Here is a 25,347-nt window from a genome sequence, read left to right on the forward strand (position 1 = left end):
CAATCACATCTGTTCCAGTTGTTTTTAAGGGGAAAAAAAACAACAATATTGTCAGTGACTGTAAACCCGCCCCTCATCCACAGCTTCTTGTGGCATCTTTTTAAAATGTGGTGAATGTCTTTTTCAAATTTCAAACATTTCCTGTGTGCTTAGCATGCTTTGGTGTTCCCAGCAGGAGGTTTGAGGCTGAGAGAGCCCGGCATCAGTTCAAGTCCATCCAGTTCAAAGGCCGTCAAAGCCATTACTGTTTGCTATTGGCCTCATTAATGCCAGGTGGGCCAGTGTTTACAGAGAGTGTACACTGTGCCATTATAAACATTCCCAAACTAATTTTCCCAAACATTCCTCATTTTATAGATTACATTTTTCACGTCACTGAAAACTTCACGGAACATGCTTTGCATTCTACAAACAATTTGTTTGAATTTGAGAAGTGCTTTGTCCTTTGTTGACAAAATGGACTATTATGAAAGGAATCAAAGAGCTGTACCTTGAGAAAAACCTCACTAAGCTAAGATAGATCTAGGTGGACTTGACCTAACGGCCTGATTAGACACCGGGGAGAGACTCGAGAAGGGGGGTCTTTCACCATTTTCACTAAAACAAAGACCCCCTGTTTTAAAATCCCACCTTTGGGACACTTTCGGTGCTGTTGATGCATGTCCACTCTTGGAAACCATCACAGCTGCTGACATGACCGGTCCTTCAACACATGTTTTCATTCAAGTAAACATCAGCATTTCCTTACAACATATTTCCAGATATGATAAGCTTCTTGTACGTCAGTGAGTTCACCTTGGCTGAACAGTGAGGGCAATTATGTAAAGTATCTGGGCCGCTAATCAATGACAGATGTGCAGTAAGTTCTAGAGGTCTGCTTACACACCCCGGCTTTGTTAGGTAACACCTCATTTAACCTCCCATCTGAGAAGTGACTGGCTTCACAGCAATGCCGAGGTAATTAACAGATCCCTGTGAGGTTTAGACACCCTTCAGCCGTAAGTATGATTGGACAATCTGTTCAACTCCAAAGTCATAAATTAGAGGCAACAAATTATTTGTCTCGAGTGTTCTTCTTGTGCAGATGGCAACTGACACTGGTAAGTCTAAACACGATGTGTGAAAGGCCTGATATTAATCACTGAAATTTAATGAAAGATTTTTTGCCAGACCATTAATATCCTGAGAGAAATCTTTAAATATCTTGTATTAGACTAGGGTTGTAACTAACGATTATTCATTTTTGATTCATATGCTGATTATTTTTATGACTTATGAATTTATTGTTTACCCTTTAAAAAAAATCAGTAAAAAAAAAACAGATCAGGGGGATTTACAAATTACTTGTTTTGTGCCTGTTTGGAACAGGCTGATTAATTGGCCTCCAGTATTGCTTCTTGTAGCTTTCTCAAGAACCGCTCATCCAAATAAATTCACATTGACACTGCTTGTCTTTGAGTGTTGGGTGAGCCTCCAGGGACAATGCTGAGCTTTCATTTCAAATAATTTCCAAATTGTGAAAATACAACTGCTGGGTCCGTCATGTGGCCCATAAAAAACTTTTTCACATCAACTTACTATGGGTAAAAGACATCTCTAAAACAGTGAATAACTTTTTTGAGTACATCAAATTAACAGACCGAATGCCCTAAATCATGTGCTAAAAGTTGTAAAATGTATTAATAGCCGAATCCAGAGTTACATTCCTTCCTCTGTTCATGTGATTGAGCTTGAGACACAGCTGCTAAAAGGCAGAGTTAAAGGAAACACGTTTGCTTGCTCTATGGGCCAGAGATACGGAAGATAATTTTATACGACCAGCCTACTTCTGTGAACAAAAACATTCTCCCTAAAAGTTACATCGCTTATGCCTGAAATGTTTACGTTTGCTACAATATAACATCTCCCGTTTATTTGTCTTCAACTGTTCTTTCTCTGACAGGTATTTTCTTTGCGGAATGACTCAAAAAGAGGACATTCCAGTCAATTGGTTTTCCAGAAAATGTACATCACAGTGTATATCATTACATCAATATAAAATTGCATATACCCTGATAGACAATCCCATCCATATCTAAGAAATGTGATGATATCAGCTTGCCTGTCTGGTTTTCAAGAATCCTTACTGGCCACTTGGTGAAACATAAAAAACCCCACCAGTGCTAATCTATGCAGCTGGATATTACTATATTAACCAGGTTGCTGAAATGCTCAGGGCCACAGCTGAACAGCAGCTGGTCTCCACTAATCTCCAACCTACAAACCTCCTTTTGAACCACAATACTGTTAATTCTGATACGACCACAACTGAAAGTGGGCTGGAGTAGCAGTGCATTTAAAATTACAAATCAGGCTTGTGTAATCATTTGGAAAAGCTTGAGGTCATTGCTTCAAAAAATAAGAAAATGCACTAAATATGTTCCAATGCATCCCTAATTGACAGGTCTCCCAGCCCTGCCCCCGTGTGTTTATGTCCATCCATGTAGAAACCCAGCGTGTAAAGAATAGAGCATGTGAAGAAAAGCGGAGGTGGTGACAACAAGAAAATAGCTGGACTAAATGACGAGCTGGCAGAGCTCAACAACAGCTGCAGCGGGGCTACTACTGAAACTATGTTCCTGTGCTGACTACATTATCAGCTGTGAAGAGATAATAGAATTCAATCAGCTTCAAAACAAACATCTTTAAAAGCTCTAAGCAAAAGCTCAAAAAGTACAACTACAAGGAAAGTGTGTAAAAAAGAAAATCTTAAAATGAATGGGAAAAAGGGGGGTAGTAAAAGATGTCTTGCAATTGTCACTTATGACACAAGTTTTTTTTCTTTCAAAGAGAGCAAAACTATCATTCAGCCACTTGTTGACACTGCGGAAACTTTCTTCTGTGTACTAACACAGGGAAAGAAATGCTTAAAAGGATTGACGGGACTGTCCAGTTTGTCACCACCCCCACTGGTCGGCCCTCGCAATCACACAAAGGACCTATTGTTGAGCACAATGGGGTCACCCTCTCTGTTCTCGCTGGTCTGATCCCAGTCAGTCACTGCTCATAGAGCCTGGAAGCTCGCCAACTACCAGGCAAGGATCTTTGAAGACATCACTCTGAGTGGACTGCCTTCACTTACATGATTGTATGTTCCTAAATGAATTAAAATCAAATAAACGCCACAACTGGGGCAGACTGGATGCCACAGATAACAGAGTCTTGTTGTGCTCACACCAAACGTGAAGCAAATTTTTCCCCTTGCGCTAATCTTGGAACAAGATTACAAACAAACAAGCAAGTTTGACCGCTGGATCATTTCTGTTTATTCTTTTTTCTTGCATGAGACACTGACGTGTAGATAGATGTTTCTTAGTGCTACTTTTTTCCGTCATCAACCATGGCTGAAATAACAACTATTGCTGCTTTGTACCTGTTGAGGAAGTCCCAATATATCGCGGAATACCAAAATACATCATGTCAGGATCCATAATATCATCTTAAGCCATACACAGTTCAGTCAATTTCATAGCCCTCTCCAGGAACTGCATCTGGATGATTGCTGTTACAGCGCTACTAAAGCGGTATAAACTCAAAATAAACAGATTTTCTAGTGCAATAAATGGAATTATGCTAAAGTGTAAAAAGTCTGATTTCATGCTTTGTCAGATCTGTCCACAAGACAGACAAGAAATCAACTGTTTTCTGAACAGTTTGGATAGAGATGTGCTATGCTATGCAGGAGAATCTCAACATTCATAAACTTTTACAACGTGGCTTCACATATTGCACAAGTTGAATTTTTTCAACTCGAACATATACACACATGATAAAGCCCTAATTCACATCACAAGCGTTGCCTGGTGCAAATTGACTTCTATCTGCATCTTTGTACTGACTTTATAAGTATTCAAACAGCAAAAAAAGTAAGCTTCACGTTTGGTGTGACCACACCGTCACGCACCTAATGTGTAACTTTTACTGCAAAAGATGCAACTTCAATAAGTAACTGGGAAAGATGTGCAAAAATGTTGAAAGTTAGAGCTGAGACACTCCTGATATTTGAATAGATGTGACACATGGTTGAAACCAACAAAAAAGTAATTTTAGACTGAAAACTCAAAACCATTGTAGCCAATACATTGACATTCAATGGCATTTTAATGTAAGTTAAAGTGGTCATTGTGTATGTGAGGTGGACAGTGGTAGATAAATTGCAACACTCAGACTTACCTTGTAACATGCACCTGTATGCAGACTCTGAGATGGCGTAGATGTGAGGGGGCATTTCGTGCCTCTTTTTGCCCCTGTACATCTCAATGATGTTCTCTGAGTAGATGGGAAGGTTTTTGTAGGGATTAATGACCACACAGAAGAGACCAGAGTACGTCTATAAAAAGAAAAGAAAACATGGTTGACTGTTAATTCATCATACCTTTATACCACCATTGTCACAGTTTATTTTGTAGAGTACTTGTATGTATTGATTATACTGAGCACTAAGTGGAGAGTGAATAAGCACAAAAAAACTCAAAGATCCTTTTAGTGGGCTGTCTAAGGAACAAAAGACTGTAGGAGACATTTAGAGGGAAGTGTGGCTGAGTGTGGATTTTATTGTAAGCTGACAATTTTACCTGTACCGATTAAAACACAATTTTAGTCTCGGAGTGGATGTGACTGGGATCATTCTTTTATGTGTAAAACAGCAGGCTTTTCTTACTCTGTGAAACAAAATGGAACAAATAAATACATAGATAAAATGTAATGAATTTTAATTTATTATTAAAACAATAAACAGTGCACCAGCAATTTGGTAAAAAAAACCCCTTCTAAATACCATCATGTATATAATGTAAATTTAATGTAGAGGGCAAATTTTTCACAAAAATGTTATTAAAGAGAAAACATCGCAGAGCAACAATCCTGGTTTTCTGAAATCATTACACAAAAACATTACACATTTAGTGGTATCAGAAGATCCAGAACACTTACAAAATATCATATGCTTAAAAACATTATGATTTCAGCAGACAGGTCTTGTACACTGCCACAATTTCCCTCAAATCACTTTTTCATTACCACTTATGAACAAATCTGTTTGCATGATTCAGATTATAAATTCACTGATGATACCAAAAAACTGTGCACAACTGTAGCTTGCTGGCACACTGCCAAGTATCCTACAGTATTTAAGTCCTGCTCAACTTGATAATCCTCCTCATATGCAGCAATTCTCCATCTCCTTTTTCCTCAGCATTGGCGATTTTACCCTGACATTCTTTGACTGGTGACAGAAATCAGATGCAACAGGAGGTGATTTTAATCCAAGATAGTATATTGGTCTCTCAGCTGCATAATACAGGGAGACATGCAGTCAGACAGGACAGGGTTAATCCCTGGCATGTCTGCTGCTGGAGCACTCCATTAACTCAAGAGTGCACAGGGGGCACAGTATACAGCAGTTGTTGCCGGATTACAGCTTTTTGAAACACACATCAATGACTGGGATCAAACGTCTTGTTACATCACCATGCCAATAAAAACGTTCCAGTCATGATCATGCTTGAAATTAAGATGAAAAGAGGCTGTGTCGCTTATGCTGAAAAGTATCCTCTATTAGCTTTATGAATTTTCCATCAGCTTTTCACTCCTTTACGCTGCATCCCTCCCTCTTTTTTCACCTTTATGATCTTTTTGTTTAGCTGGGCTGCAAAGCCACATTCTTTAAATCATGTTGTCTGTGGCGGCCAGTGGTCTGCAGGGGGGCCCCGAGCCTGCTGTTAACCCAGTTGTTGAACTGGAACAATGGTGACATGACCAAAGCATGCTGTGTGAGCAAAGGGGATTTTGTATGTGTGTGACTGAGGGAGAAAAAAAAACCTCTGACAAACACATCACAACTGTCACCTGGCTGGAGGATCACACCACATATTCACACATACCCAACAAATATCTGTCGTCTGATACTGTGGAGCCTAAAACTACACTGCGATGTTTCTGCAACACTCAACCAGGGCTGGGCAACATTATCACTTCATATATACACTGCTTAACAAGACAGAAGTTATATTAGTTATAGTTAGATGTATTAGAGGATTTTGTTATAGTAAAAGACATGTTCTAGTAAACCAAAAAACAACAAATACTACAAAAATAAGTATTAGGGCTGTCAATCGATTAATATATAAAAATATGATTAGTCACACAATTGTCCGTAGTTATTTGCAAATGATTCACACATTTTTATTGCTTAAAAGTATACCTTAAAGGGAGATTTTTCAAGAATGTAATACTCTTATCAACATGCACAAATATGCTTGTTTCATGCAAATGTGTGTAGATTTATGGTTGTAAATTCATTAACAACACAGAAGTTAGAGGGTTAAGCACGCATTTAAAGAACTAGAGTTATGTCCAATAATTACCATTTCCAAATGCTGGACAAAATAATGCACTTTCACCCCAAGACAACTATCAAAATGAGTATGTGTGAACATGTTGTTATCCCTTTTACCACGACAACCCTGTGTAGCATATCGTATAGCGAAATATCAACATAATGATTATGACATTAAATGATCACTTATTGCCCAAACCTTCAGTCAAATAAAGATTTTAATTACATTAAAAATGCTGATAGTAATGGAGCTCAAAGTTGCTAAATGGGGATAAAATTTAAACGCTCAGATATGCATACAGGAGTAAAACACTGCTGTCCCTGCAGTTGGTCATGTGATGCAGTAGCCCATGTGTGTGTGGCGGGTGGCGGTGGTGGTGGTAGTGGGGTAATGTCACCAGATGGCCATTAAAATCCCCCTTCCTACCTCTTCTATGTACACAGATGCTTTGGACACAGCTCTGCGCAGCAACCTGGCCACATAGAGATTTGTAACCCTGGAATCACCAGCAGCAACACTGAATTAAATTGCTGAGGAAGAATATTCACACTTTGCTAACTGGAATTGCCTGTAAAAAATAAACTTCATGCAGCGCAGGGTGTACTATAGGACCCTTGCAATAACAACCCCTTCCCAAGCCCCCTAGGGTGGGCACAGCGCCAGGCAGACAGATCAGTGCTCTTGACCCAGCATGGGCCACATGCAGCGGGGAGAGGAATGACTCAGCTGGCTGTCCTTGACGGTGGACCCCAGGGGGTACTGGAGGGATTAGTGGGGCTCTGAGGGCAAGGGGTTGTACACCTACACAACCAGGCATAACAAGACACCAGCCCGCCAGCGTGTTGTGTTTCATTCCTTGCTCAAAACGCAGCGTCTGCACAAAAGAATGTCTGCTCACTGGAAAGGGACTGCTACATTTAACAATATCTTCTGATAGCTGAACTACATATGAATCTCTGAGAACATAATGGAGGTTATTTTGAGCTGATCAATGGGTTTGAAATGGTCAAGACAGCCCTGAGCCCACAACCCGGAGAAACTATGGCGAACAGAGGAGAACTCTGTCACAGTTGAAAGGGTTCCCAGCCCTGCGGAAATGTCCAAATGAATGTCTGTGAATCAAGCAGTGCTTAGCAACAGGGCCTCAGCCTCTCTCAATGAGAAAAGGGGAAACATTTTCTGGGGTCTCTGCTGTTGCATGATTCAGTGTCCTCTATTCTGGCATAACTGGGCTTTACCATGGTTCATAAACCCTGTTTTGTGCCAACAAAACACAACACATTTTTATTTTTTCCTATAACGCCCAGACAGACCGTGAAGATTCTCTGTCTTTGCTCCAAATCTTTAGGTGCTCTTAATCTCACTCAACGGCACTCGATTAAAATGACGAACCTGTCATCACCGTCTGCTTTTGGCTGCTTCTGAGACGGGACTAACCTAAATCCAAGCAGCTTTGACAGCTAAGAGGAATCGACTCCACCAAGCAAAGGGACACAAAGAAGATGACAGCATAAAAAAGGCTTTAAAAGGAAAATGCAAATAATCTGTAATGGAATTACAGTTGGGCTCATTTTGTGACGCCTTCATCAAGCATCATGACTCGTGAGAACAGGGAAGCATAATGTCATTGCGTGCATTTAACTTGGGTTTCTACACAGTATAGAGAAAACACAGCAAATTAGCAAATGAGTCAAAATCAAGGGATGGATAAAAGTGTTGGAGATGTAATTACCTTTAACCCTAAGCACAAAAACTTATTTTAGAAGAACACAAAACTCCATTTGTCATAAACAAAAATTCCAACGGTCCTTGAAAAGGCCATGTGTGACAAAAGTTTCCTAGGGAAAAGTAACCAAAATTAGAAGTTAAATAGTGATATTTCTTCAAAATCACTTTATTCTAAATGTTATTTAATATTTTGCAAAAAAAACAACCAGATTCTGTAAAAACAACATTAAATGTCGCACTCCTCAGCACAACTAGGAAGTTGTGAATGATTTGTATAAATATATTTAATTTTATTCTAATTTTGTTAGATCAATTAGCAGATAAATCAACTTAGTTATTTTTATATTTTCATGGTTTATGCCATTATAACTGTTTTATACTGCACAAAAGGCATTTTTGATTTCTCCCAAATTTCTAGCCATGATTGTTCAGTTTCCATTGAGGTGCAGGTGTTATACTGTATGTTGCAGTGAAAAACAACACCACAGTATGTAAAATGTGACAGGAGCAAAAAATGCCCTGAAAATGCTTGGGGTTCAGAGGGTTAAAGGGGTCTAGATGTGAATGGAGACCAGTGAAGCAACCACAAGAAGATAACAACTCATCATTGTCTGTATGTGGACTAAAAAAATTAATCTTGGACGGGTGGCCTGATGTTTATTTTCTTGATAGAAAACATTCAGGAGAAATAAGACTTTGTGTCCAGGTTCTGTTGTGAACAAAGACAGCCATGCTCCAGTGAGAGGCAGCCTTAATGAACAGAGAGACAGTCTGCTGATGAAGGCTGACAAGCATCCACATAAAGCTCTCAGCCTGGAGCTGCCAGCCATCCTCTTCAGAATGTGCACTCAGCACCACCAAGGCCACAAAGGTTGAGCATATAGTGGCATTCAATAAAACATCACAATGACATCATTACTATAGTCAGTCCTCCTTTCTCCTGAGCTATTGGCTTGGACCATATTTGTTCAATCATGCTCATCAGCAAAGCCAGGCATGACATGGTATATCCATCGAAATCTCAATGACTGAACCATGTTATATGACATTTCACATTTATTTAATGCTTTTCTCTCTCATATTCTAATGTCAACCAGTCTGAAGCATGATTATCACAGTTACATTTACTGCCTGCTGTGTGGACAGAAGAAATTAGCCAGTTAATGTCAGTGCTGTGCTATGCTAGTCTGACTTAAAAGGTCACACAATCCTCAAAAGCAGGACAGAAAAACATGCAGAGTGAGGAATGCTAAAGCAAATGACCATGAGAGTCTAAGACCGAGAATAGAGTTCTGCATGAATGCAACTCAAATCTCCAAATAGAAAACCTCCCTATTCATTTTACATTTAAGGACCTTGGTTTTGAGGAAGAATCAATAAGGTGGTAATTTATCAGCAAAGAAATTTACTATGCATGTAAACTGGATCAGAAGAAAAAAATGTCTGAAACCCTGCCGAACAGCCAAAACATTTAAAAGCTGACATGATCGGCTGTGTATTTAAGCATGGGTTTTCTGACAGAAAAACTGGAGAGAAAAAATTCAGTTATTTCAGCAGACAGCTGTTGCTTATCGGTGAACACAAAGAACTCTGTTAAGGCAGTTTGGTTGCAGTGTGACTCAGCACAGGCCTCCCTGAGCTAACAGATGGGGCTAGGGTCACTTCTTTCTCCCTTATAAGCCCTCTGAAAATACTTAATAATACAAAGATGTCCTTTATACTTTGGCTGTATTTGCAATTGAATAAATAGAAAGTGTACTTGATGACTACACTGCTGCAGGTTGTGTAGGAGGGAGTTTTGTTACATCATATGAAGAATCTGGAATCAATTATTAACTTTTGTCAACAGGTCTACACACAGATTACCTTTTGATTTATGTGACTAAATATGCTAAATATGAAAATATTTGTAAGGTTATAGTCATGGTAAGGTCATCATTGTTAAAAAATGGTGTCAAACAGCTTTTGCTCTCCAGAGATACAAAAAGACCAAGCAGTCTCTTGGCAAGAAGCCATCAGCAGACAGTGACCACACAGCAGAGCTCGCGCTGCCCACTACATTAATTATAAAGCAGTTAAATGTTATATTTAGCTACAATACAGCAGAACACCACAAACAAATATCTAAAACGGCAAAGCAGTGCATTTGATTTGGGTTCTGATTCTTTCAGTTTAATGTCTTATTCTATAAAATTGTGCATCGTGAAGCTCAATACAGATTATCTATATCAATAATGATCATCATAAAATTTAAATATTGCTCACAAAAAGACACCAACTGTAGTAGACTCAGTGGATTATAATGTTTTGAATTCTAGGACTTTCACACTTTATGCCCCCTCAAATACACAGCTGTCAATGTAGATGCGCACCTGTTTTCAGGGCATGATGGCTGCACCCTGAGATAAACATAGTTCAATTTTAGGGCACAGCAACATGCACCACATGTCATGTGAGAATGATCAATCATAACCAGCAGGTATAATTCTATTCTAATGTAAATATAAGTCCAATCTTTGACAGAAGCGGATCAAATTGCTTCCTAATAAGCTTGACTTTGAACTTAAATCTTGCCTCACCCAAACACAGCTCTGGGATCAAACAATGATATTTACCCTATTTTTTGCTGGCTTGTAGGATAAGATGCAACCAGAAAACTGTGGGGGGTTTTCCTGCTTCCTATCACCATCTAAAAGTATTTTCCATGCTGTAAAAGACAGGGGATTTGTCCTAGGTGTTAAATGATTAGTCAATCGTCAAAACTGCAACAATGATGATAATCACATAACAGTTATCACTTACAGCCTGATATGGATCCATAAAACATAGTAAGAGTTGCTAAAATGCATCAAAGTAATGCAGCAAATCATTGTATACAAAGCCAATGTCAAGTAAAGTGGGTAAAGTAAATAAGTATACATACACTGATGCAACATAGCTCTTGGAATAAACTGAGTATCACAAACCGTTTGAATCTCAACAGAGTACCTGAGAATGGATTCTTTCCTTTAATTATTCCACTGAGGGACATAATGCTATAGTGCTGGTGGTTTGGCAGGCCATCCACTGGATGATGAAAGTGATGTAATCATGCCTCATCAACACAAAGAATACATAGTGTCTTCATTAACATTTCAAATGTCATGACTTCACCCAAAAAGATTCCAAAGCTCCATCTCAATGGCCAAGGCGGAAACCACAAGTACTTTTCAACTGCAGTTAATTTCCCTCAAAACCTAATATAACCGTAACAACTGACGAAATAATCCCCTGACCTCAAGGGAAAGATATTTTTCTAAATGATGTACACGCACAATCCCAGCTGTACCCGTTTTTTCTGATCGTATTTAATGTAAATCTCTTTCTGAGCGGAGAAATGTTGGTCTGTCTTCATCCTAATCATCTACCAAGTACGTAATCGACCAATATGACTGCATCAGGAAAAAAATTATCATTCTCACAATCTACCTCAAGTAAAATGTATTTTAGCACAGCTCTTTTCTGCCTTGGTGAACCCCTCGGCCCCTGCCTCCTCCCCAGGTCTCAGGTGGCCCACAAGCTCCGTGTCTGGGCTATTCCAGGAATGCATGTCACTAAGTGGGTCATAATCACAGGGGAAATCGGCAGCTTATGTAGGACATGATGGCTTGTTCATTGAAGGAAATGTTTCTTAGTCTCTTAAATTCAGAGACTCAAGTATGAATGCTATGCAATAGACATACATTGTTCATTTTAAGACACTGAAAATGACCTGCTCATGATTTTAGACTACATGAATGAAGGAATCCTGGGGGAATCAACTAATTCAGTAAAAGGCACTGCATTACAACACATCATTGACTGACTTGGTTTCCCAAAGCATTACACTGAGCTAACTAGATGTAAATCAAGAGCCAACAAAAGATATAGCTTATATTTATCACAATGTTATTATTTGTTGAGGGACTAATGGACAAATGGAACATTGATCGAAATTAGCTTTCAATTTCGATGTACGAAATCAAAATCAAGATTGACTTAGTGTGAAACATTCCCATAAAAATAGGGCAGTTATATCATGCTCGATGTTAATAACAGTTGTAAGGGTTGAAACCCACTGATCTGTTGATGTTTGCTCTGACCTTAACTTAGTTGCTTCAATGTGGAAGATGATGATTACACGTTGCAGGTAGTTGTTATGAGTGAATGACAAACACTTACATAGATGAGGCCAGAGTAGTAGCGGTCTTTGAGGTTGTGAAGCACGGAGGCTTCATTCAGGCAGGTGAGTTCGGCCATGTCTTCTACTTTGCTGAACTTTGGCGGGTTCATCTTTTGGATGTCGTCCTTGTTGACCACCGCCTTCTTCCCGTTCTCTGCCAGTTCCACCACCACCTCATCTCCGCGCTCCTCACGAACGCTTGCAGCCTCAAAGCCATTGCGTTCTGACGGGATCCATACTAGCCTCTTGGCAGTCCAGTCGGCCTGTGCGGCCGGGTTGTAGACCACGGCGCGGTCCACAAAGAGGTACCGCTCCGGGTCCTCCTGCCCACTCCTCTGTGACATTTCTGCTGGAAACCAGAAGCAGAAAACACACTACGCCACCTGTAGGAAAGAGAGAAAGCATAATGTTTGTCTGGCCAACCAAATATGCTACAATTACAATCCATGCTTTGGACTACAGTCACACACAGTAAAAGCTCATTTTGATTGGCCTTTTTCACATTCCAGACGTTTTGACTTGTCACTGTATGAAAAGCAAAGGCTTGCACAGCAGGACCCAGAACCTGAAGCAGCTAAATTAAATTTAGCCATCAATCATTTCAACTGTGCTCTTTCTTCTGTGATATGTCAAAATGTGAAAAAGGCCAAATCTCGAGTTGCCAGGTTAGAAAAAATAATTGATTTTTCCACCAAGTGAAATAAATAAAGTGTTCATTATAACCCCTGTTGTTAGCTGAAGACCCAATGACAATGGGTAGCAGTAGAGCAGCTAGCGCCAGTTTAAAAATGGTTTAGCAGTTACCATGCATTACTATGAGCAGCAACCAGAAGTCAACTAATTGAGCAATATTAATGAAAAAATGCTGTTTTCAGCCTCTCAAATACAGAAGTTTTCTGTTATTCTCCATTTTAATATGTTATCAAAACTGAAATGGACATTTTTAAGTATTTTCTTACATTTTATAGATCAAAGGATAAATTGAGAAAATAACCGACAAAATAACTGATAATGGAAACAATTGTTACTAGCAGCCCTACTCTGTGTATAATGATAAAGCAAAGAAAACAATGATTCAACTGACAAAGTAAGATTGGCCTTGAGTGCTTCTTGACTTTTGATATATATATTCTTGGGCTTCTAATTTTATATTACAATATTTTATTCTTATCACAATATAACACGTTTTTGTAAAAGCAATTGAGCAGTTCTTAATGGGTAAATAACAGACAGGAATATCTTAAATTAAATTTGATGCAAAAATCATATAGAAAAATTCCAATACTGTCATAAACCAGTCCTACTTATAGATGTATAGCAAAATTGACTACAACAGCCAATTACAAGCACACATTTTATAGGGAGAGCTACTATGGCATACCAGGTCCAACAAAACATCCAATTGTTTATATCATATATTGCAGATCAGACCGGGGTTGCACCATGACTAACACTTTTACCATTTCAGGTAAGACAATGACTAAATGAAGTTGCAATCAATACAGCTGAATGTTAAAGCAGACAGTTAAGTGCTTAAAGGGTGATTTAGCTTCTCTAATGGCAGCTAAATGCTGACTCCAAGAAAACTCATATTGCATTTTAAATGACTACAGTCTTTCAAAAAAACAAAAACCTACATATCTTCCACAAAATCTTGGGCTTTCAATAGCTTTGGTGACCATTTTGAACACCAGGTTTAATAAGTAAATTTGAGGGCATGTCTACTTAAATGTCAAATGTCACAGCTCATCAGAGCCACCCATGGTGGTTGCTGCTTGCCTGTCATAACTCAGCAGGGACTTGTGGTGTCTAACCTTATATTAAAGTACTAGTAGTAGAAAAATGTGGATCATTTAAAAACACTTAATCCACACTGTGAACCTGAGAATATATATTGTGTAATATTTATTGCATAAAGAAAAATAAAAGGTAAGTGAGCAGAAATATGACAAAGCTAGTGTCTCAATCAGCTTTTAGAATACAGCCTTCTGAATCATCTTCTCTTATAAACAATAACAGAATGAGTATGAGAGGGAGCACCTGTTATGATACCATTTAAGAAAAGCTAAATATTTTTCTGACAAAATGATAATGTGAATTACTTGTATTCTGTGTTTTCGTGAATTCATTTGCTGTCTTTGTTTTGCTTTAGGGCTTTGCAATTGTTACAGAAGGACTTGTTTGGCCCACATAGCTTCTTATGCTCAAGCCTTTACACCTCCATAACTGTGCATAACCAACCCACATGTACAGTAACCTCACCATTTGAGCCTCTGCAAAAGTCATGCGAAACCCTGACTGTGTTGCGCAATAAGAAATGAGGCATAAATGAGAGTGCTATTTTTCTTTCTTTTTTATGTTTTCTACAGTACAGTTGACAGGACACTTATTCAACAAAACAATCTACTGATTAATAAATAGAAAAAATAATTCTGGAGAATTATTCAAGAATTATTCAAGAAAATACAGAAATGATGACTAGATAATGAAAATAACCATTAGTTGCAGCCATATATATAACTCAAAAAGACAGGTGAGATTTTAAAAAGTACACCATCAAAATAAAAGCATACATTTCCAGAAAATGGGCTGAAAAAGACAGAAGAGTTTAGTAAAAATCTGGCACTTGATGCCCTCAACTGCTGAACGTTCGCCATGTCTGAAAGCTCCAGTCCAGATTCCTCCTTATTAATCTGAGACAACATCAGCTGATGCATGCTCGGAGATATTTAACCTACAATCAAGTCCCATGCTTAAATCAGGCGCTGATTAGACACGAATCTGGGTCAGGTCAAGGGACGGGGGATCAGTGAGGCTGCTGGCTGCCTGTGACACTGCATCCCCTCACTCCCCGAGTTGGGAAAACAGTTAACTTCCATCCCTCTTTCAGCTCTGCAACCACGGGGAAAAATAGCACACCACACCTCCGGGAAGACATTTCAACAGAGGAGGGTTGAGAAATTGCAATTAGCGGTGAGAATAGCTTGTTAGGGACTCTCTCTCTCTCTCTCTCTCTTTCTCTCTCTCTCTCTCTCTCTCACTCACACTCACACACACACACACACACACACCGGCTGGGCCAAACCGCTGCATGGCCACGTTAGCCTGCTAGCTCAAAGTTGGCGTGCTGTGCTTCATATCCCACCCGCTCGAAATGATGCCTGCATGGACTCAACAGCTCCGAGAAGCACAACTGTGGGGCCACACTGGCGCTTTCGTGACGTCAATCAATTACAATATGAACACAATCCAGAATTAATTTGAAAATGGGAGTTTTAGGGATGAGGCATCATGGGTGTGGGTGTCTCAAAGACGTCTGTCTGGGTGGGGATAAAAGCAAGCGGACAATGACCACACCGTTTCACCGCAGCGCTAAAAAAAAAGTACACATCTAAAACAGATACCTGTATCAAACATGTTAATTTAAGACTACATCAGAGAGGTATAAACAGCTCTGCGGCGCCGGTTTCGGCTTACATTAGCAGAGCTGCTGGTCCTCCATCATTGAAAAGTCATGGCACAATAATCCGCTAGCTAGCGTTTACTGGAGCTAACCACTTTACATCCCACCACAATGAGCGGCCCGAGCCTTAACGCCGAACTTACCGCCACACAGCAGATGAAGAAACCCTGCCCAGGTGTTTAGCAGCCGATAAATATACCAGTCCTCCACAATCCGTGCTAAAGCAGTCCCTTCTTCTTTCGCCCGCTCTCTCTCTCTCTCATCAGTGGTACTCCCCCACCATCAGCACCCTCTCAACCGAACTCTCGCCGGCCAGGGAGGTTGCACCGCACCGCACCACCGCACTCTTTTTCTGGGACACGCCCACAATACAAATCTGGAATGTGATTGGCCCTCAGAGTGTGATGCTTGACAGTGATTGGTCCAAAATAATTTCCATCCCAAAACTTTGATAGTTGACGACTGCCGCCCAAAGATATCAACACCTGCAGACTAGTGGATGCTGCTGCAGCTGTACATGGCTGTATTTTTTAATCTTTTTTTTTTATTATAACTTTGTTTCACAAACATAAAAAATATACAATTCCTTACCAAAGCATTCCATATGTATATTCTACGCCAGGGGGGAAGAGCTTACAGTAATATATTTAATAGTTCAGAAATATCAACTGTTTTAATAGCTTTTTGGTTGTTGGAGAATTTAATACATGGCTGTATACGATCATAATTCGTACCGCTGTTAAAATAATCGCCTAACTCATTTTTTCAAGTTTTGCAGGAAACACAAAAAACTTCACCAAAAGTGTAACATATGACATGTATTGATCATTTCACTTAAAAATGATGTAACAAAGGATGGCTATTGGCATAGTGATAATACTGTGTGTAAATTATGTAACTTAACAGAAATAAATGACTGAGGCAATTTTTTGAACATGCCTTTCAGAAAGATGACCTGTCAGAAACATGACATGACAAGTATGATGAGCATTAATGTTACTTCAAAGTGTCATTAATGTTCATGACACATCCCATGTCATGTTTATGACACACTCATGTCACTCTTATTTTAGCAGTGTGACGAATTGCAACACATGATCTAGTCAGCTTTTGAATAGTGGGACCATAGTTGTATTTGTTAATTTTATACGGACACATGTGATAAAATAAAATCACTGAATTCTAGAAATATTGACGATGCACATAATCTTATTGCAATAGCTTACTTTTCGATTTCATGCCGTTTCTTTCTACTCACTGTTCACTCCCATCATCTTATTTCATTATCTAAAGGTATATATCTAAAATTAAACATTAGTTTCTAGTTTTATTTTCTTAACTCTGTTTTCGTCATTTTTCTATCTTGATGTTTCTTATTCTGCATCATTCAATTTTTCCATTTAATTTGTAGGACTAATCTTAATGTATTTGATTTTATTTGTCTTAAAATATTTTTCTTATTCGAAATATATTGTAGAATTATACAACATATTGTGCTATATATTAAAATATTTTATTTATCTATCTGCAAAAAGGTCTTTAAAAATACAGGAAAACAAATATTAAACAACATGGCAAATTCAATTATAATCAACAGGACTATGAGATCAGATCAATAATCCAGAACAGGAGGAAACTGAAATTAAATGATGAAAAGACTGCAAAGTGTGTAAAAGGTATTCCACAACAACCATATTTTGTATTTTACAAAAATATATTTAAATTCTCCCTCTTTAATATTAATTATCTATGGGAAACCCTGACTATATAAAGTGGGGACTCAAAATAAAGAAATGGCAAGAGAGTGCCTAAATCCAGAAGCTGTAACTGCGAAAGCTCAGTAAACCTTTGTCACAACAAGAAACAAAACCCAGGAATCTAACATACAGTATATCCTGACGGTTAAGGGACAGTTAAAATAATTATGTCTTTCCTATTTGCTTTTCAGACTGGCTTAATATTTTAGTGTGCTGAAATAGCGCCCTCTGTTGTATAAAGACAGACATCACTAATGCTGATCACATGCCGCATTGTGAAATCGATTGAGAACGATGAGCTGCACAACAGAATAAGTAAATATTTAAAGCAAAACATCGATGTGGAGAACAAGGCTTGGCTCTCAAACTGAATTTAAGTGTATCGTATTCTTTACAACATATTTGTGCTTATGGAGTTACTGGACTTGCTATATTATTACTGCAAAACATCCATCAGTTTTAACAAAATATTCTGTTTAGGATTCAGCTTGCAATACTAAAATGATCTACATTTAATTAGTATAATTTAACTACAGCTTGTCTCCCTATTGGATGGATTTCTCCTTGTATATTGTTAAATGTCTTTACAAAAAGGCAGCTATATTTTACAAGTCGTTGCAAACGTGCTGCTGATATTTTACGAGTAATGATTGATGACTACCTTTTTCTGGTAAATGCTATGGTAGCACCACAAGAAATAATTTAATATGACTTCACATTGTTCACACTAGTCTGCAGTAACTGCACCAGCTCTAACTGACCACAGGATGGCGCCAGAGAGCCACTGTGCAGTGACTCCTACAGTCCACGATAGATGCAGAAGTGAAGCTGTTGCCATGGCGACAGATTGCTTGAGATTCCTTTGAAGACTTTTACTCATTTAGGTAAGTTAATACTAAGATATATTTATGTTAGCTACAGTTAAACGACCCTATGTGAGTTTTGTTTTGTTTGTGTTGTTCGCTTGTATGTTTGTTTTTAGTCTGTCGGTTAAGTATCTTTTAGAGAAAGCGGCCATTACTTCTGTGTATTATGCAGATATACCAGAGGAATTAACTGGAGCTAACAATTTAGGTCAAGCTAGGTCAGCTAACTTTATGCTATAGGCTAAATGCTCAATTTAATGACAAAAAGCGTCACTTAGCAAGGAGACAGAAAAGCCAGGTGTTTTACACTCAGATATTGGGAGATTAAAAAATAAAATGAGCCAGTAACTTGAACTGAAATAAGAGTCGTGCCCTTATGTTAGCTAAGGCAGTTGCTCATATATAACGTTAAGTAATTAAAACTACAACAACAACAACAACAACAACAACACTGGTAGCTTGTTATTGACTCATCTTACAATACTTACTGAAACATGGCCAATAAATAACACATCAGATTAGGCTTGGTAAGGTTTTGCAATTGCCTCAAGTGGTGTCAAGAGAAGCTCCCTCTGGACTCTGCATGTCTTTAACTATATTTTATTTCTTAGATATGCACATTTAGTGGTTAAATACGCATGTTTATGTGACTTCCATTGCAGCTAAATAGTCTGTGCAATAATAAATTATAAATAAATTATATAGTAGTTTAGTTTATTACATTTATTATCATGGGTTATCATCAGGGACGATATACAAAAACACATTAATCTTGAAAAGATAGTGTTTTGTACAAGATTAAGGCACTTGTTATTCTCTCTCTGTAGTCCCTGGGCAGGTGGAAGTTATTAAAAAGAGACAAATTTCAAATGAGTTTCCACTGAAACTGGCAAGTTGCATACCTTAATCTAAGCCTCCAACAACTCAAATAATTTCACCCGAAATGCCCCCTAGTCTTCAAATAATTTGCCAAAAAAAGATTACCTCATGTTGTTTGAAGTGCAGCAGACAGTAGAGGGCAGCAGCAGTAAAGGCAAAGCTTTGCAGCCCTCCAGCTTGACAGAGATCTAGTTGAGGTTGCAGCACAGTTGTCTTAGCTGTTGATTAATCACATTAATACACATACTTTATAAAAGACACACTGTATGTAATGCGATAAAACTATGATTATTTCTGTTTTTAAACTTTCAAGTCAAACAGTTTTCTGTAATTGGTATTGTATTTTCTGTTCATTTTCCCCTCTTGCTCTCTGTTTACTTATAGTAACACTTCATATATGAATCAGTTATGGATTTCCACACAGATAAATACTAGACTAGAGTATTTTTCTTTCTAAATTTTTATGTCACATACTGAGCACTGGCATAGCTTGAGTGGCAGATGCAAGATGTCTGAGTGAGTTATTTAATCTTGTCTTGACGACTGACAGAGTGACACCCTTTGGTGTGGCGCATTTTGCAAAATGCTGTGACAGCTCCATCTCTCAATTGTTGGCTTCTCCAGTCGCCTCTGTGGCATAATAGACCTGTCATCAGCATCGTCCTCCACCATCCTGATTCTGCTTTTGTCTGGACAGCAGTTTATCAAACATCTCCATCTCCATCTCTTTTTTTTGCACTGCACAGATAAGGAATGTCAAATGTGGCATTTTCAATACCATAGTGCCAGATTGGATAGAGATACATGTTTGACCTGCATGGGCACTGTCTTCAGTTTTCTGCACAAGTATAAATTGATGTTCTCTTTTTGAGGTACTTGCTGCAAAAATCTCCATCTTAATAAGTAATTTAGTCTAGGAATCATATTTTTTTTAGTTGGGTTAAATTATGTTAACCTTTACCAAAAACAAATAATCTTGCTTGAATCGCTATTCCTCTTTTTCTCATGGTAATTTTTAATTCTCAAACATCAAAGAACAGGTGAAATAGTCTGAACTCACTTTCAGATGTTTTCGTTTTCTCTTAGGACTCAATAGACTCTAGCAGGCTTATATGGTAAATAGACTGCATTTATTTAGCGCTTTACAAAACATGCCCTTCACCCACATGTGCATACACTGATGGCAGAGGCTGATATGCAAGGTTGATCAGAAGCACATTAGGACTCTTGACACTGTCTCTGGATGAGCTGGGGATCAAAGAGACTGTATAGAAAATAACGCTAAATGGGTTAATTGTATTTAAATGTTGCCCCCATACAGTCATAAACAGGGACATTAACAACAGAGACTAAACGTTTTTTTTGTACCCAGATATAGCTGTAAATGTGTTTAATTCTACTGTAAAGTTGGGTATTTTAACATAGGTGTCTATGGGGTTTAACTTACTTTAGAAGCCAGCCTCAAGTGGCAAGTAGAGGAATTGCAGTTTTTGAGATTTCCCCATTGGCTTTTAGTCCTCGAGATTACCGATTGGATCGTACCAGGAACCTCCGAAATGAGACAATTCAAAGGTTCCTGGTTCCTCTACCTCCTGAGCCAGCTGCTCCATAACTACACAGATTATGGTTAATGTTTGGATTGTTAAATTTAAGATCTGGAATTCGGGGAATTTTATACAATTTCAATTAAAATCGTGTCAGTGTTGTACTTATAAGGGTGGAAAATACACATAAAAAAGCAATATTATGTTTATTTTTTATTGTAACCATACACCGCATTAAGCAGAATACTCTTCCATCACAGCAAACTACACAGTATATAACACTAGTTCTTGCTGGCTAGCTGTTAACATGAGGGATGTAGCTTGAATGAGCATGCTAACTGGGGAGTTTTAATTAATCTATGTCTATTTATTCTTTATTGTAAAACATTTGTTGTATAAATTAATTAATCGTTTGTTGTTATAAATTAAATTTTCAACACTAGGGTTGACACAGCATTTAGACAATACTGTCTGAGTGATAAAAGCAATAAAAAATATAATAGCACAGTTAATTGAATTCCCTGAAAATAATAATGGAAAAGCAACATATTTTACATGAGAATGGGATATTTTTAATACACAATCTGATTTTCACAAATTGATTTAAAGTTGATGGATTAAAAAGACAAATATTGTGATCACGTAGCATCCTGGACATTGACAGAAATGACAGTATCATGTATTTCCTCTCCTACCCCAGGTCGTTCTCAGTTTCCTCTTTGCCTGTCAGACTGTCTGCTGCAATGTCCAGAGAGAGTTTGTGGAGAAGCAGAATCTTCTTACATGCATCTCTGTTTCAGAGCTAGTTACTCTCTGACCCTTGCAGCTGCACCTCTTCAGCACAAGTAGCTATAATTTCCTTATTCCCCCCAATTTAAATGTGCTTTTTTTAGCATGGCATGTAAATAGCCATGTGAATGTTGCCAAGGCATATGAGGGGAAATAGTGAATAGGGAAAAAGAAAAAATGAAATCAGGGCTCCAGATTATTTTTATTTTTTTCATTGGATTTCAAGTCAATAATTATAAAAGACAATTTTATGTATGCCCAAAGATTATTTTATCTGTTGCTATTGCCCTGTAGCAGCAGGTAGTCTTGCTGTGTTTCTGTTAAGTGTGTTTTTCAGAATCTTGCAGCATCATAAACCCTGAAATTGCTTTTTGTATGTTCAAACCTTTGATGTTTTATTCATATTTACAGGTTGAGGCTGAGCAAATGTGTGCTTTTTACGTCAACAAGCTATTATCAGACAGAATAAGTTAGTAAAACAGAAAATCAACAATAATCAAGGTGCAGGCTCAGTGAAATCAATCACATGCAGGCAGAGATCGAATATGTTCTTGAAGTTACAAAGCCGTATGAGTGGTCTGATTTTTATTTTATTCCAAGAGAGCGCTGCATGAACAGCAAAGGGAGTCTGGTCTCCAGTTCTGGTTCGGAGCTGCTGGAGCATTAAACCAGCCACTGGAGCGTGGTAAATATGGAGTGCTGGAGCCACAAAGATCAGATATAAGGTGGTAATTTTCCAACCATGTGTATCAGTAGCAGCGGTTATTTCATCTGTCAGACAGTGGTGACCAGCCAACTTTATCATATAGAAAGCAGTGTTGTGATTATCACCAGTAATGAACCAGAGAGCAGAGTGGTAAATGAAATCTCGGGACCACAGAGGAGAGTCAGCAGCATGTCGATATTTGACTTTGCTGTAATCCAGAACTAAGAAGAAAACTGGTGCGACAATCTTATTTTCACAAGCCACAGAGAAGCTGTCACAGTTTACCAACAAGGTTTTCTACATTACATTTAAATTCAAATTTCTCCCAGATGCCAAGATATTTAGATTATGTGACTCCTTCAATTGTGGAGAAATGTGTATTATTGTAACCCATATCTATGCATCTGGAGAATGGCATGGTATTTATTAGATTTTACTATCACATATTAACTCTAGGTTAATACAGGCATCTTGCAGTGCATTAACACCCCATTAATTGATTTTTTGGGCCACTTTGGGGTAACAGAACACACAATATTGAAATCACCTCATAAAGCTAAGGCAGCAATAATCAATATTTTCACAACAGTGGATCAAATGACTATATGCAATGTGAAAGGGGTCGCTTGTAGTAACAAAACAGAATAATCACCTGACTCTGCAGTTTCCCTCAGCTTTGTAGCTTTGGAGGGGCATTGTAGCATTTTTCTGGTCATTGTTTTTCATTTTCTGATCTGTACTAAATGAAAGACAGACAAAGTTAGGGACCTCTGGAGGTGGTTTGGACTTCAAAGTCTTGCTTCTTGGATGCAATTACACCTAATGCTGAATTTCCACTTTACTTGACTCAGTTCTCTTTGGTACTGGGTACTTTTTCCTCAGTTAATCTTTCCCATTGCAGATAGTACCTGCTCAATGTAGGCAGAATTCTTTGCTGATCTTCATAGCTATGCTACATGAAACTGCTGTGGTTTTTCTTCATGGCTGTTTGAACATCCTGCACTTAAGTTGATGTTTCAGAGCTGTCTTGATCAGTGTTTGCCATTTATCGCCAAAAACTTTGTCATCACTATCACATTGTATTACGGGTTGGGACTCTATAGTACAAGTGCATAAAACAATTGCGGTCACTACTGATGATAACTGAAATACGACAAGTTTATGCAGGATTGTCCTTTGTCGTGCAAATGATGATTCTCTTTTGATCAATCAGTGATCTCACGTATCTCCTCCAAGGTTTGGCCTCACCCACTTTTATTCTGGTGTTGTAATTATTCAGGGACTAACTCGACAGAATCAACCATACAAAAAACAGTGTCATCTGCGTAAAAGCCAAATTTACGTTAAACTTTGAATATTTCGCACACTTGCAGAGGGAATATATTTCATAATAACAATAAGATGTGTTTTACACAGCTATTTTGATGTCAGTGTGTGTCTAAAACAGGCAGAGAAAAAGACAAACACATTGTTACGTACTGGATGTGCTCTCAGATGTGCAAAGAGACAATGTGTGTAGTTGTGTGTGTTGCATGGGGGTGTTGTCAGAGACCCCTGTCGCTCTCTCTCCCCCTCTTTTTCTCTATCGATTTCTCCACCCTCTCTCTCTCCCTCTCTCTCTCTCTCTCTCTCTCTCTCTCTCTCTCTCTCTCTGTTTTCCTCCCCACCCTGCTCTCACTCCATCAGGTCCTCACACCACACAGCCTCCGAACGCCTCATCTCCTCCACCAGAGCGAGAGGATCAGAGAGAGGCAGAGCAGAAGTGACGGGAGAACAACAGCAGCATCACTGACAAGCATCTCCCTCGCTGGGGGAGAGAGGGAGAAAGAGAGAGAGTGGTGGGGAGAGGAGAAGTGGAAAGAGTGAGGAGAAAAGAGGAGATAGGGAGCAAAACAGTGAGGGAAATAAGTTTTCAGTTGGAGGGAGGACAAGCGAGGGAGAGTTTGGAGTGAGAAAGCTTGGTGGGTGGCAGTGGGGGGATTTGGAGCTTCATTTTCCCTTTTCTTTTTGTCGTCTGTGAGCACCGCCTGCCACCTCTTCTCCTTCTACCCCCCCTCCTCCTCCTCTTCTTTCTCCTCTCTGCTCCTCTTTTCTTCCCGACTCCTCTCCCAGCTCCCGCCGTGGGGTCTCAGCTCTCCATCACCCTCCCCCCCTCCCTCGCTCCCTACCTCCCCCGGGCGCTGCTGGGAGCCTCCGGGCTGCTGCGCCGCAGGAGGATGTCTCGCAGGGAGTCTCCGCCGCCGCCCTCACCACCTCCACCTCCGCAGCTGCTGGGAGTATGGAGAGGAGAGGTGGAGCGCGACGATCGTCCTGAGCGCGCAGAGCCACTGTCCGACGCCGAGAGGGAGATCATCCAGGACACGTGGGGGCACGTCTACAAGAACTGCGAGGACGTGGGGGTGTCTGTGCTCATAAGGTGAGTGCTGTCAAGAAGTGAAAGCTGCAGATTTTATTGTCACTATCAAAATTTCCTGATTTGTCTCAGTGTGTGTAAACTTTCAAACAGTGGACTACATTCTTAACAAGATTCCTAAGTTTAAGGCTGTGTGCTGATGCTGCTTCTATCTGTTCTCTGGGTGAAGATGTTTCATTCTTACAGAGAATCATGAAACCTTCTAATCAATGATCAATAAACCATCGAGTGCATCCTTAGTTATTAGGGGTCGGAAACCAAAATAATTGGACCTCTCTCCTAAATTATCCTCTGCCCTCTGTTGGAAGTATTACTTTGTATTTATATCAAACACACAATGAAGCCAGAGAGGTCTTTTCAACAACAGCAGTGGTGCCAAGCAAATCTTTATGTTACGGTGATAACAAAGTCACACAATATTCTCCTGAAATGTAATTATAAAAACGTTGAGTAAAAATAATGAAAAGCATCTTTACAGTTTCACTGAGAAACATTTCAGGAGCTTTTTGCTTGGCTTTGTTTTTTACCAAGAAATACGGGGTTCACACATTTGGTGAGAAGTGACGAGTTATGAAAAAACAGGCTCTGTATAGTGCTTTAAAAATACAGTATCCGCTATAGCAG

At 39.0% G+C, this 25,347-nt stretch overlaps 2 protein-coding genes across 2 annotated transcripts in view; one reads left to right on the top strand and one right to left on the bottom strand.

Annotated features, from left to right (window-relative positions):
* LOC131977053 (myosin-10-like) overlaps window positions 1-16,018 on the bottom strand; it is a 61,411-nt gene extending 45,393 nt beyond the window's left edge. The window contains exons 1-3 of the mRNA XM_059340309.1: window positions 15,913-16,018; window positions 12,306-12,689; window positions 4,213-4,369 (exon numbers count right to left, since the gene is read on the bottom strand). Of these exons, the coding sequence (XP_059196292.1) occupies window positions 4,213-4,369; window positions 12,306-12,650 (502 nt within the window). The 5' untranslated portion in view covers window positions 12,651-12,689; window positions 15,913-16,018. The remainder of the gene's footprint in view (window positions 1-4,212; window positions 4,370-12,305; window positions 12,690-15,912) is intronic.
* Window positions 16,019-18,378: 2,360 nt separating this feature from the next.
* Window positions 18,379-25,347, top strand: part of cygb2 (cytoglobin 2) — a 29,417-nt gene continuing 22,448 nt past the window's right edge. Inside the window, exons 1-2 of the mRNA XM_059340310.1 lie at window positions 18,379-18,410; window positions 23,997-24,726. Of these exons, the coding sequence (XP_059196293.1) occupies window positions 24,527-24,726 (200 nt within the window). The 5' untranslated portion in view covers window positions 18,379-18,410; window positions 23,997-24,526. The remainder of the gene's footprint in view (window positions 18,411-23,996; window positions 24,727-25,347) is intronic.

The sequence above is a fragment of the Centropristis striata genome, chromosome 1 (assembly GCF_030273125.1).
Source record: "Centropristis striata isolate RG_2023a ecotype Rhode Island chromosome 1, C.striata_1.0, whole genome shotgun sequence".
Classification (NCBI taxonomy): domain Eukaryota; kingdom Metazoa; phylum Chordata; class Actinopteri; order Perciformes; family Serranidae; genus Centropristis; species Centropristis striata.